Source organism: Peromyscus leucopus, chromosome 8a (genome assembly GCF_004664715.2).
Source record: "Peromyscus leucopus breed LL Stock chromosome 8a, UCI_PerLeu_2.1, whole genome shotgun sequence".
NCBI classification, from domain to species: domain Eukaryota; kingdom Metazoa; phylum Chordata; class Mammalia; order Rodentia; family Cricetidae; genus Peromyscus; species Peromyscus leucopus.
In genome coordinates, this window is record NC_051085.1 from 53,455,706 (window position 1) to 53,467,922 (window position 12,217).

The 12,217-nt window shown below is 48.3% G+C and overlaps 2 protein-coding genes and 1 long non-coding RNA gene across 9 annotated transcripts in view; 1 reads left to right on the forward strand and 2 right to left on the reverse strand.

Annotated features, from left to right (window-relative positions):
- The window catches only part of C8AH6orf118 (chromosome 8a C6orf118 homolog), a 24,529-nt gene extending 20,816 nt beyond the window's left edge, over nucleotides 1–3,713 (reverse strand). The window contains exon 1 of the mRNA XM_037200409.1: nucleotides 3,401–3,713. Within this exon, the coding sequence (XP_037056304.1) occupies nucleotides 3,401–3,425 (25 nt within the window). The 5' untranslated portion in view covers nucleotides 3,426–3,713. The remainder of the gene's footprint in view (nucleotides 1–3,400) is intronic.
- Nucleotides 3,491–8,121, forward strand: LOC119086865. The gene is made up of 2 exons (XR_005090245.1): nucleotides 3,491–3,572; nucleotides 5,139–8,121. It is a non-coding gene; the product is annotated as an uncharacterized LOC119086865 (long non-coding RNA).
- Pde10a (phosphodiesterase 10A) overlaps nucleotides 5,969–12,217 on the reverse strand; it is a 445,668-nt gene continuing 439,419 nt past the window's right edge. For 6 of the 7 annotated variants that reach the window (XM_028866647.2, XM_028866646.2, XM_028866643.2 and 3 more), the window contains one exon: nucleotides 10,298–10,527. In XM_028866647.2, the coding sequence (XP_028722480.1) occupies nucleotides 10,410–10,527 (118 nt within the window). In that variant the 3' untranslated portion in view covers nucleotides 10,298–10,409. Of the gene's footprint in view, nucleotides 10,528–12,217 lie in introns of all 7 variants that reach the window. The other variant, XM_028866641.2, reaches the window with a different exon arrangement.

Here is a 12,217-nt window from a genome sequence, read left to right on the forward strand (position 1 = left end):
CTAGCTACAGGTGCTCTTCTAGGCATAAGACTCACAACCCTTCAAGGTCAAGCTGGAGAGTTTTGATTGTCCACGGGACGCAGTAGGATCACCTGTGATGGGAATCTCAAGCATGGACGGTCCAGATCAGGTTGGCTTGAGGGTGTATCTGTCCCAGGTTGTTTTCATGACCTGACCAGATGTGGGAAGAACTGGCCCACTATGGGCAGCCCCCTTCCCTATGCTCCGTGTCTCAGACTGCAGCAGCACAGAGAAAGCGCTAAGGACTAGAAACGCATGTGCATTCCTTTTCCTCTGCTCTTGACTGTGAGTGTGATGTGACTGAAGTCCCTGTCCCCTTAGTTTCAGTGGTGTGCTGGGCTATTGCCTGGAATCCAAAGCCCAGAAAACCCACTAGCCCTTAAACTTGTTTTTTGTCAGGGTATTTTCATCACAGTAAAAGAAATGGAAGGACCACCAACCAGGAGAGAGATGAAGTGCATGCACATGACAGTGTTGCTTACAACATAAACAAAGCTTCCCCTAGAAGGCAAGTTTTACGTGTGATTCTAATTTTCCTTAGTAAGGATGAAAAGTCACCTTTAAAATGTGATCCATAAAACATGCCAGGGAGTAAACAGGGGTTGCTTACTTGTTCAGTTTTCCCTCCAATTGGTACTAAAGCAGTGTTTCTCAGTCTGTAGGTTGTGACCCCTAAGGGTAGAAGGAACCTTTCACAGGGGCTGCCTAAGACCATCAGAAAATAGATATTTATATTACAATTCATAACAGTAGTAAAATTACAGTTATGAAGTAGCAAGGAAAATAATTTCATGGTTGGGGGTCACCACAACATGAGGAACTGTATTAAAGGGTCTCAGAATTAGGAAGGTTGAGAACCACTGCTCTAGAGAATGTCAGGGTCTGTACATTTCCATGTTATGTGTACATGTACTCTCATGATTGCATCTCAATCTTATGGGCACACATGATTGTGGATAGTCTAGAAGATGGTTTCTTATTTAACTGCACAATTTTTATGAATAGAAACATACTAAAATGTGCTTCATACTAGGTCTATTGTCCCAGGTGGACTGTAGACACTTAGAGGTCTTGTTCTCCATCCTTAGCCACTGACAAGAGAAATATCGGCCAAAGAGTCTTCATAGAACTTTCACAGAGCGGAATTGCAGGTGTCTGGCCTTCTTAGATCAAAATGCTTCAGAAGAATTAGAGTGAGCCGGAAGTGACAGTGCAGGTGTCTGGCCTGGGTATATCTTAGTCCTTCAAGAGATCAACAGCACCTATGTTGCCCTAAGCTTCCTCCACAGGCTCCTCCCCACTCTGATTCAAAGAACAATGAACACTTTGTATTTATTTCTACACCAGTTTTTAATGATTTTAGGCTCAGTAGACTAATTATATATAGGTCCTGAGATTCAGGGACTAACAGATAAAGGCTATTAACTGACTAACCATATCTGGATATTACTAAGCACATAAAATAGTACACATATTCTTTGCCTTTTCCTTAAATCTCTCATTGGTTTCATTTCTTCCTTTGTAACCCTTGTGGCTATCCCTTTAAGAGACAGCCAGAACTTTTGACAACCTACAGTCACCAATTAAGCTGACCAAATCTTTGCCAAATGTGACCCTTATCAGAATACTTGTCCCTGAGAGTTTACTTTGTAGTTTTTACTAGCAAGTTGTTAATGAATGCGCACACACACACACACGCACGCACGCACGCACGCACGCACGCACGCGTGCGCGCGCGCGCGCGCGCGCGCTTGGGGGAAAAAAGATGGAAAAGGCCTAGATAGAGATGGATATGAGAGAACAGCAAAAAAAGAATTGATGGAGAAGAACAAAGACGAGGACAGCGATGGAAAGAACTAGGTAGAGCTAAGAGAAGAGTAGAAGGGACTGAGAGCAGGAGGGACTGAGCGGAGCTAGGAGAACAGAAAAGAAACTACGTAGACAGAATTGACTTAGACGAATAAAGTGAATAGATTAACAGACTCGGTGTGCTTAGATTCATTGACTATCCCTCAGATTAGTATCCTTAGCCGCTTATAGCATCTAATCTGGACCCTGATAGAAATCCCCTCAAGGCAGGCACTTGGGGGGAATTTATTATAGAACGAAATAAAGACACAAAATGGAGGCTCTCCTGCTCAGTGTCCTGACATCAGGATGTGCTGACAGCAACGTCCTGGGATCAGGTGACCCACACCAATTAGGTCTGCAAAGATAAGACAAGCCTCAGAAGGGTCATAAAAACCCAGGTTTCATTCAAAAGGCTCAGCGGATGCTGGTCTCCAATGCACCTCAGCACAAGGGAGCCATACACGTACTCTAGCAACAAGAGACCCTCAGGGTGACCAGTCTCCCCAGATCTCTTGCCGATGGGCTGGCTCTGACCCTGTGGGGGCTGAGTGTCTGGCACCCCGGCTGACCTGACTAAGCACAACTGAGTGTCAGCTGGCCACCGACACCTCCAAGGGACATCTGCAGTGGAGCCAGCGTCCACTCACTGTCCTGCCCACCCGTGGGTGTGGCCATGGGGGTTTGTGGGCACTGGGCCTTCAGACTTGCAACCTGCTTGGTGCCACCACCTCTCCCAACTGTCCCTGAGTGAACTCTGCCTCTGGGTCTCGGTGTCTTCACTTAGAGCTGGATTGTCAGGTTGTTAGATTTATTTCATGTGAATTGTTCCCCTCTTTAATGATGTTGTCAATAAACTAAGCCTTCGAGAAAGACACCCGACTGCTTGCCTCTCTGTGACCTCGAAGTCATGTTCCAAGACAGCAGCAGTGTGGTACAGGAAGTTTCTCAAAGCTCAGCTTTAAAGAAAGCAAACCAACACTGAGCTAGTGTAGTGAGTCCCTCTGTACCTCTCCCTCCAGGGCACTGTACTTACTAACACGCACATGCACACCACACCCCTTCACACACACCCTACAATGTAGCACACACACCATGGGGATGGTCACTTTTGATCGACATCTTGACACAACATAGAATCCCCAGAGGTACCCTGGAGGGAAACTGTCTAGATGAGGTTGCCCTATGGCCATGCCCTGAGGGATTTTCTTAAATGGGTTCACTGAGGTGGCAAGACCCACCCTGTTTCCTGGGCCAGACCCTGGACTGAGTGAAAAGTGAGCTGGGTGGAACACTGGTGTGCATGTGTCCTTTGCTCTGGTCCTGGCTGTGGACAGAAATGGCCGGCTTCTTCAACTTCTGAAAGCACCGTGTGTCTCTGAGTCCAAGCAAACCATGCTGATCCAGGAGCTGACCTCCAGCCCGGAAAGGCTTTTACTTTCAAAACCACTTCTGAGAAACGGGGCTTTCCCGGGCAATCAAACATCAACTTTAAGCCAGGCCAACACAAAAATGGGGACAGACAACTTACAGTCAGGTTCCTGATCCTTAGCCATCGAGCCTCTTGTCACCAACTGCAGCCAAGGCTGCCATTGCCACGGGAACAGTAAACATTCTGAGCCCCTCCCCCATGATGTAGCTCTGGGGTCCAGCCACAGGGTGGCAGGCTAGCCAGGATTTCCCATCTTTCCTCTGCCAAGCCTGTGAGTATTGCCTGGGAGCACGGGAGGGATGCTCACTGGCTTTATCTTTCAAAACGAAACATTCTTTCGGATTTGAAAGCAACTAGGCAGGGTTATTACAGGGCCTGGGGACAAAAGGTAACTCGTCCCTGCGGTGTCCCCGATGAACCTGCTGCCGTCCTCGGTTCTAGCCCAGAGCGCAGTGGGCACTAAAGTAACGCTGGGCTGTGGCGTGATTACAACGTGACGGAGTCACCAGTTGGGATGCTAGAGTGCTGGTGACGTGCCCAAGGCTGGGCAGGGAGGGAAGAACTCCGATTTGCACACCCAGGCTACCTTTTGTTTTCCCCTCTAGCCAGAAAGAATTGTTCCAAGTCATGGTCTATGTCGGTGCAGCCATTCTAGCCCCTAGGTGACAAAATCAGAATGTCAGGGGTCAAATACCTGTCGGGCCTTAAGAATACAGCAGAACCCATACTCTCTCCTGTTAATATTCCATCAAAGCGACTGAAGGAGAAGTATATTCAGTTATTATCTGTGCAACATACTGACCTGTCAAAACCAAACTGGATTTTTTTCTGGAAGCAGATCCCTGGTTTGCCCATGTGGTTCTGTGTTCTCCCTCTACGTGGTGTTGGGGCATCTGAAGGCTGAGGGATGGAAGGACCAGAAACATCTGGGTCCTCCCAGGAAGGAGCCTCCTGAGCAGCAGTGGCCATGCATGCACTGTGGAAAGCCTCGGAGAGCAGAGTTGCTGCTGCCCACCATGACCTACGACCTTGACCTATGACTTCGGCAGTAAATCCTGACCCAGAGCCAGCACTGTTGAAAAGGAACTGGCATAGTGCTTTCCGGTTGTCAAGATTTGGTGTGCAGGGGAACTAAAAATTCTTCTACAGTGCAAGGCTGGAACCCAGGTCCTTGGAGACAGATGCCCTACCACTGGGCCACACTCCCCTGGCCTAGCTAGCAGCAGAGTGATGGTGTGGTGTGTGTGTGTGTGTGTGTGTGTGTGTGTGTGTGTGTGTGTGTGTGTGTAACCACAGAGGAAAGTCAGCCTTTACCAGGCAGGACAAGAGTGGACACAGCAGTCCGCCTCTGTCTTGGGTTTCTATTGCTGCCATACACACGACCATCAAAAGCCACTTGGGGAAGAAGGGATCTCTTTCTCCTAAGAACTCACAGGTTACACTCTATCCCTGAAGGAAGTTGGAACTCAAGTTGGACATCTCCTGCAGGCAGGAGATGATGCAGAAGCCATGGAGGAGTACTGCTTGCTGGCTTGCTCCCCATGGCTTGCTCTGCCTCATTTGTTAGGCACTCACTCAAGACCACCTGCCCAGGGATGGTGCCACCCATAGTGGGCTGAACCCTCCCACATTGACCATTAATAAAAAAAAAAAAAATGCCCCACAGACTTGCCTACAAGCCAAGTATCATGGCGTTTTCTAAGTTGAGGCTCCTCTTCCCAGACAATTGTGGCTGTTTGTCAACTCACCAAAAAACCAACGAGCACAAACCCTGGTCTGATCCAGGAGTAGACTAGACGTTTATACAAAGAGGGTGTCCTCTGGCTCCTCTCCACAGAGACCAAGCATTTCACCAGCTGCATCGGGTGCAGCCTGCGTCTCCCAGTCAAGCGCCTGTGGGAGGAAGATCCGGCTGCCGCCTGTGGGCAGCCACTTGGAGCATCTGCCGTCGTCCCCGCAAACAAGAGAGCAAACTTGAGAGACGATACTTTAAAAACTTTGTATTCAATTATTCACACCAAAGAATATCCATTAAAATTATGAACATTTCTAAATAGATTTCATGTATCATACATATATATATACTTTATATGTATAATTACATATCCACAAAAGATTGTTACTGCTTTAGGCATGTGGGTAGAACAAAGATAGAGATTCTGCAGTGTAACACCCATATATGCTTATATACTGGCTGCTTGAATTATGAATTTATTTACACCTCGCCCGAGTTATAATAAATGATTACTGTTCTATTATACAAACGTAACAGTAAAGGTTTTTTAAATACAAAGACTGCAAATGAATACATGAAAAATTACACACATGTACAATATTTATAATTTATAAATGTAAAGATAAGACTTCTTTAAATTATTGCACTTGCGCACTTTACAAAGATTTTTTTTTAACGTCATACATATAAAATCATCTTTTTGGAATTTACTAACTCATCGACTATAATAACATTGGATATTGTGAACTTGGAATTCTTTCTTTCCCCCTCCAAAAGAGAGCCCATTAAGGCTTTGGCTGCAGACCCATCCACCGAGGATCAGTTGCTCGGACCTGTGCTCCTGTTCCCGCGGGTGTTGGCCAGCGAGGAGGCTGTCACCGTGACCTCTGAGGTGCCTTGGCTGGGTGTGGATGGAGAATCTCTTTTGTTCCTATGTTCACGTGGAGAAAGTTGTTCTTCTCAGAAAGAATCCAGACGCTGCACTTGTAGTTTGGAAAGTGTTTCACAGTGTTCTGGGCAAGTACGTGATTTTTAAATAGGTAGGGCCCTGTACAGAAATACTTCTGTGCATCAATCAACTGCACTTCTTTTGTACAGTAAATGAACATGTAGCATATACTCCATACAACAGATCATATGGAAACAGTATTCCCACACGCCATTTCTATTCACTATTCTAAGATACAGCATAAGACTGGGGATAAGGGTGACCCAACCAAAGAAGAGAGCGGGGACGCCCATGGTAGAGTGATCTTTTAGGTGGGCTAGACAAAAACAAGTGTTTGGGGGGAAAATTTACATCAGAGATAAAACATCTGCAAATGTATATTCCTGGAGGTTAAGCACTGAGATGTGTGTGCTCACTTCCTTTGCAGTCGACTCTGTATGCAGCTAAGGTTCTGCCCTGGTGTCTGGGCGTTATCTGTGCCCCCCACCCAGGGTCAGCCCTAGTGTGTTGTTTCAGTTACAAATCCTCACAATTACAGTAACAGCAGGCAGACTGCTCACAGCCCACACAGCACCAACTTCCACTACTGAGCAGGGACAAGTCAGGTGACTGAGGCAGTGTTTCTTTGGGTTCTGAGTGTGTTTTTCTTAAGGAGACATCAGCTTTGTGGTTCTATACTCCTCACTGGCAACAAGGACACCTCTAAGCATTTTTTTTTTCTTTCTTTTGCTCTGTTTTTGTCAATGCATAAAACGCCTTAAATACTTCTATTGATCACACTGTACAGCTTTGTTTAACAGTAAGAATGTTGTACTCCACTGGGCATCTCTAATTTAAACTTAGTATAAATAATGCGGCCAAATGGGCAGCAACAGAAGCTCCCATGTGGAAATGTAACTGTCACGCAAGGGGAAGCCACAGCTGACAGCACACGTGACTTAACTCCAACTTCACACTGACCGTCAAGTCAGACTGATAGTTGAAACAGAAGGGGACTGTGATTGGATGAACAGTCTTCCAAGAATCCCCCTGCACACAAGGCCAGCGGAGCACAAAGCAAATGCGGGTTTGGAATATACAGAGAGAAGTGACTTTCAATAAATACCAAAGCCAGCCGAGGAGCCATGACCCTTAGAGATCCATCCGTGCCTCTGACTGGAGCCACAGATCTCGACAAACCAGAGGACCCCAGGGTAGGTGTCAGTGACATGGGATGATAACAGGAACCCGATGAGCAAAGATGGACCTAACCAGGGGCATGCCCCTTTACACATACTGTCCCTTACACTTGAGAAAGGCCAAAGATGAGCTCAAGAGGGGGGGGGGAGTCAGCATTTAAAATAAGGGCCCAAGGCCAAGGCAGGGTGAATACTTTAGTCCTGTTCAACTGAGGTCTTAATTTAGACCCAGGAGAGCAGAAACACCACAGGCCAAGCGAAGCCCATTGGAAGACCTGGTGGGTCCCTGAGGCCGCCATGCAGCAACAGGCAGGCTGTGCTCACACATCAAGCACATACGTGAACACAGCGGGGAGGGGGAAAAGCAGAGTTCACTGCGTGTGCACAAAATAAAAAACGCTAACACATGCTAGAAAGAGGAACCCGACACCGACCAGGTCAGGTCAAACTGACTCTGTCTGCTGTGGGAATGAGTCACCTGAAGCCTCACAGTGACAGGCACCAGCGCACTCTTCCAACCGGAAGGAGCTGGGGATAGGATTCTGCCTCTCTCTTCCTGTGTCTCACTTACTAGGAAGGTATGAAGCTGTCTTCACCCCCGGCACGCTTTCCACCGCCTCCACGGCTGCTCACACCCTCTACTTTGTTCTAATCAACTAACTGGTGTTTACAAATGTGAGGACTCTGTTTCACCGCCCCGACTCGATACTTCACATTAGTGTTGGCATGCACTCACGTATCCGAGAACATTTTCCCAGACAAAAAGGTACCACAACATGTGGGAAGCAATTAAACAACCACCATGACTATAAAATTTGTGCATTAAAATGATGATAAATAATTTACAAATGCAACATTCTGTTTATATTCATTACTAGTCACTAAGCTTGCATCAGACACTAAGGAGAAATCCCTGGACATCTTTGGTGGGAGAAAACACAGTGAGAAAAGAGGTGGGAAAAAAAACCTCAGAGGCAGGATTCAAGTGCCTGTCTGCTAAACATATTTGCCAAGACATAAAAACCACTCCTGACCGCATGAATTCTAAAAGCAAGTTATTAACTGAACATGGCTGCATCCTGGCCTCTCTTATTTTGGGCAAATGTAGGCTTCCTGAGTTTCATACACGGTGAAAACAATGTTACAAAGTTTTATCTTTGACCCAAACTGCTTCTCATGTTGACATTTCACAAGAGACGGACTAGCCAGTAAATTCCTAGCCGGTTCCTCTGCAAAACTGCCCCAGGAGAGGCCACACCATACTTAGCTAAGTCAAATTCAGAGAGATTTCTGTAATATTCTTATTACCACAGCAACCATGAAGTGCTAAAAGCATCACAGGATTCCCACCACCTGGATCCTCTTCCATACTTGGGGGACAGAATTCACTTCACGCACACCTTCAAAAAGCCAGAATGAAGCAACCATCTTAAACTCTGGCCCTTCCTGCAAACCAGCTTCCAAGACGGATGACTGAAGAACTTGTGTGGATAAAGCGGCTTTTTGTAGACTCGAGTGCCACATGTCGGTGTGAGGACAGTGGACTTGCTTCAGCCTTCCCCTTGTGAACACTCACAGAAGCGACACTTCATGCATGGCCTCATGGAGAGTCACCGCTTTTGAATATGGGGGTCTGACTTTCCTGTCTGGTGTGTGCGCCATATATACATCTGTGTGTTTGTCCCCACACCATGTGTGCGTGTGTGCACGTGTGTGCACAGCCCTGGTGTTCGCTGGCATCACCTTTCACCTCATATGGGGACAACAGCAAATGGAGGAGTGTGGAGGGAGACTTCCCAGAAGCCCGTGAGGAAACTGAACACGTGGTGTGAACATGAGAACAAGGTCTGTGTCCAGCCCTCTCTGCTACATCAATCAGTATGTAGACGAAAACGGAATGGATTTTTGCAAATGCCAAGCTTCTCGAAGCAGTGGTGTGTACAGTGTCGAGCGTATCCACGCCTATCTCAGAAATTCAATTCAGAGCAACTTTTCACACGCCTGCCAGAGTGGTGAGAGGGCCGATCATTCCTGACCAGCCTCTACCTTCTCAAGACTCATTCACTAAGTGAGAACCACCAAGCAGGGACTCCATGGCCCTGTCCTGAAAATCCTCACGGTGTGAACCGGGACTTCCATAGACCTCAGCAGGAAGGGCCCAGAGGGCTCTGTTGCCTTCTCAAACTTCACACAGCAGCAGTCCCCAGAAAGTCACACATGAGAACTTATTCACCCTTGGGGTTCTTTGAGGAGGACTGGATATGAGAGCGGCAGAGAGGACATAATCAGGGGTCCAGGTGGTGGCCCTGCACCTCCTCTTGTTGGGCCTGACTGCACAGTGAGGGGAGAGATTGGAATTCCAGGAGACTGAGGCTGCACTGTCCGGCGCCTCGGAAGGGAATATGGCATGGAAGGGGATATTATTTAGAATCATCTTTCATTTTGGATGTGATAAAAATGCTGCCCTAGCACACAATAAAAATATAAAGAAACTGATTTGAAAATTCACATTGTTTACTCACAGGTCTTCTTGCTGGAGGAAATTTATATGCCTTGCTTTTATTTTCTTTGTGCAAAGGATTTGGTTAAGGTTGCCGGAGGCTACAGTCTACAGTGAGGGGGGAAAGTGTTTTAATTTTTGACATGGTTTGAAGTGAGAGCTGCACTTTTCAGATGCCTGGGATGTACCCTGTGTCTCCCCAACCAAGGGCAGAGGTCTTCTTCCTTCCGTGGAGCTGACTTGCCTATGTGCCCCCAAATAAACTGAAAGAACACACCCTTAGTCTGCCTACAATCAACAACCTGAATTTCTCTAACACCTGTGGGTTGTGACCTTCGTGACCTACGTCCCAGGCTACAACAAGGAGGTGACATGTCACCGCGGGGACGTGTGTCCTATTTATAACCAATGCCACCAAGCAGCATTGCCACGGAGACGAAGCACAGAACCAAGGTACTGGCCACACCCTCACGGAAGGACCCCGGGCAAGAAGCCCCCTTGTGGTCTCTGCCCACCTCCGAGACCAGTGCACCGCTGGCCTGTTCGCGGATGGCATTCAGAAGGCAGGTGGAGCCCGGGTTGCTCACTGTCCAAGGCGTGAGCGGCAAGCAGGGGTCGTCTGCTTCACATGTGTGTGTATGTGTGATGGTACCTTCTGGGAGAGGTTTTCCCCGCTTAAAAAATAAAAGGAACGAAGTCAAAGAAGCGGGATGAGGGTCAGTCGCTGGGCGGGTGCCTCGCCGGGATCAGTCATCAACCTTCACAGGCAGCTTCTCAGATGCCCCCTTGCCAGCTGCGGGGGCTGAAATCCACAACGCCGTCTCCTCCCCACGAATCACCTTCTCCCACTGATTGAGATTATCCCTAGGAACAAAAAGGGCACAGTTACAGCCGACCTCTGGACCGGCTTTCAGAAGTGACATCAGTCATGTGGGACAACTGAGCTTTGTCGGAGTCAGTCCGCTGCCGACAGCGGCTGGTGTGGGGCAGCAAGGCGGCCTCCTGCCACGGCTCTCCAGCAGTGAGCCCCGGAGCCACCAGAGCACTGGACACCTTGTTCCCCTGGCAGCGAAGACAAGAGCTGAGCCGGATCGAGGGCCGTATCTCCTAATTACTGAGGATGACCGAGTCAGCAGGTGTACCTAGGGCTCCTGGTCGGGGCTGATGGAGCAAGGGGCAGCCAGGGGTGGGTCGCAGGTGAGAGGGCAGGATGATACCCCCCAAGTTACACAGACCTAGGAAGGCCAGTTAGGCGCTCCTTGGTACGTTTAATCTGGACAGCCTCTCATGTGTAAAACATCTCAAATTCCCTGACCTGGACTTCCAGAACATCCCACTGCAGAAGCAGAACCTCTGTTCTGGTGACCTCCCATCGGAGCCCTGTTCTCCTACTGATCTCTAATCTTTTTTCTCCCTGTTCTCAACTGGAACATCACAGGCACACGGCCTTGCAACCAGCAACGGTGACAGCCTCCTGTGCGAGCCTGCCCTGTGAGCCTGGCAGAGTTCTTCACCCCACCCCATCCTGACCTGGCTTTCTTTTACACAAAGTCCATGTTGGAAAGGAGCTTTGGCAAAATTTATACACAACACTACTAAAAAAATCCCCCAATTTTCTTTTATGAGCAAGCATGCTAAAATACCTTTTGGGAAAAAAAAATATCCTAACATACACTGGAAGCCAGGTAAGACTCTTAATCTGTGCTGTAACATTGAGTATCATTTTCCCGGATCTTAGGGATAGTCTGATATGTTCGAAAATGACACACACTATATTTGCTAGTTTCCTTAGTCTTCATGTGTACAAGGTATCTAAACACTTGAATGGTCTTTAAGAAATGAGGTGGGTTAGCCAACGCCACTGACCACACTCTCCAGGCCGCTTGTGCTGAGTGCCACAGCAGTCAGGCCGGTGCCTGAAGGCCCCACAGCTACGGACCCTGCCCGCTCGTAAGATGTATTACAGAGCATGGCGTTCCGGGTAGGAAAGGGGGTTTCAACTTAGGGTCCAGATGCAGGTGACTTGCTATCCCCACTGACCCTTGATGCCTGCACTTCTGTGAGTGGCTCCCTCAGGGAGTGAGCCACAGCCCAGGTGTGGAGCCATCCTTCTTGGCCTCTGTGGATCAATTCCTGGGAACTCCCTATGACTCGGGCCGCTGGGCCAGGTGTCGCGCTCTCCAGGGTTGGATGGAAGAAAGGCCGCCGTCTCTCGGACAGGAAAATAAGTCAAAACGACCCTCCTTGTTGGCTTTATTGGTTTGGTGTTTTCAACATTGTCCACAGCAGAGGCTGGAGCACACCACATTTGGGTTTTCTCTAACACTTCTGGCTAAACGTATGCCCACGTCTTCCCTAGTGTCCACTCCAGCTGCCCAGCCTGGGCAAGACTGGGCCGTGACAAAGCCTGAACACCATTCACCCCCTGCTTTCCCGAGAGGGACTTCTCTTAAAAAGAAAATTAGAATCTTTAAAAAGTCAGTGTTCTTAACTGAGCTGGGGTCTCAGAAGAGGTGGGGCAGAGGTGGAGGGGATCTGCGGCTAGGGCACATGG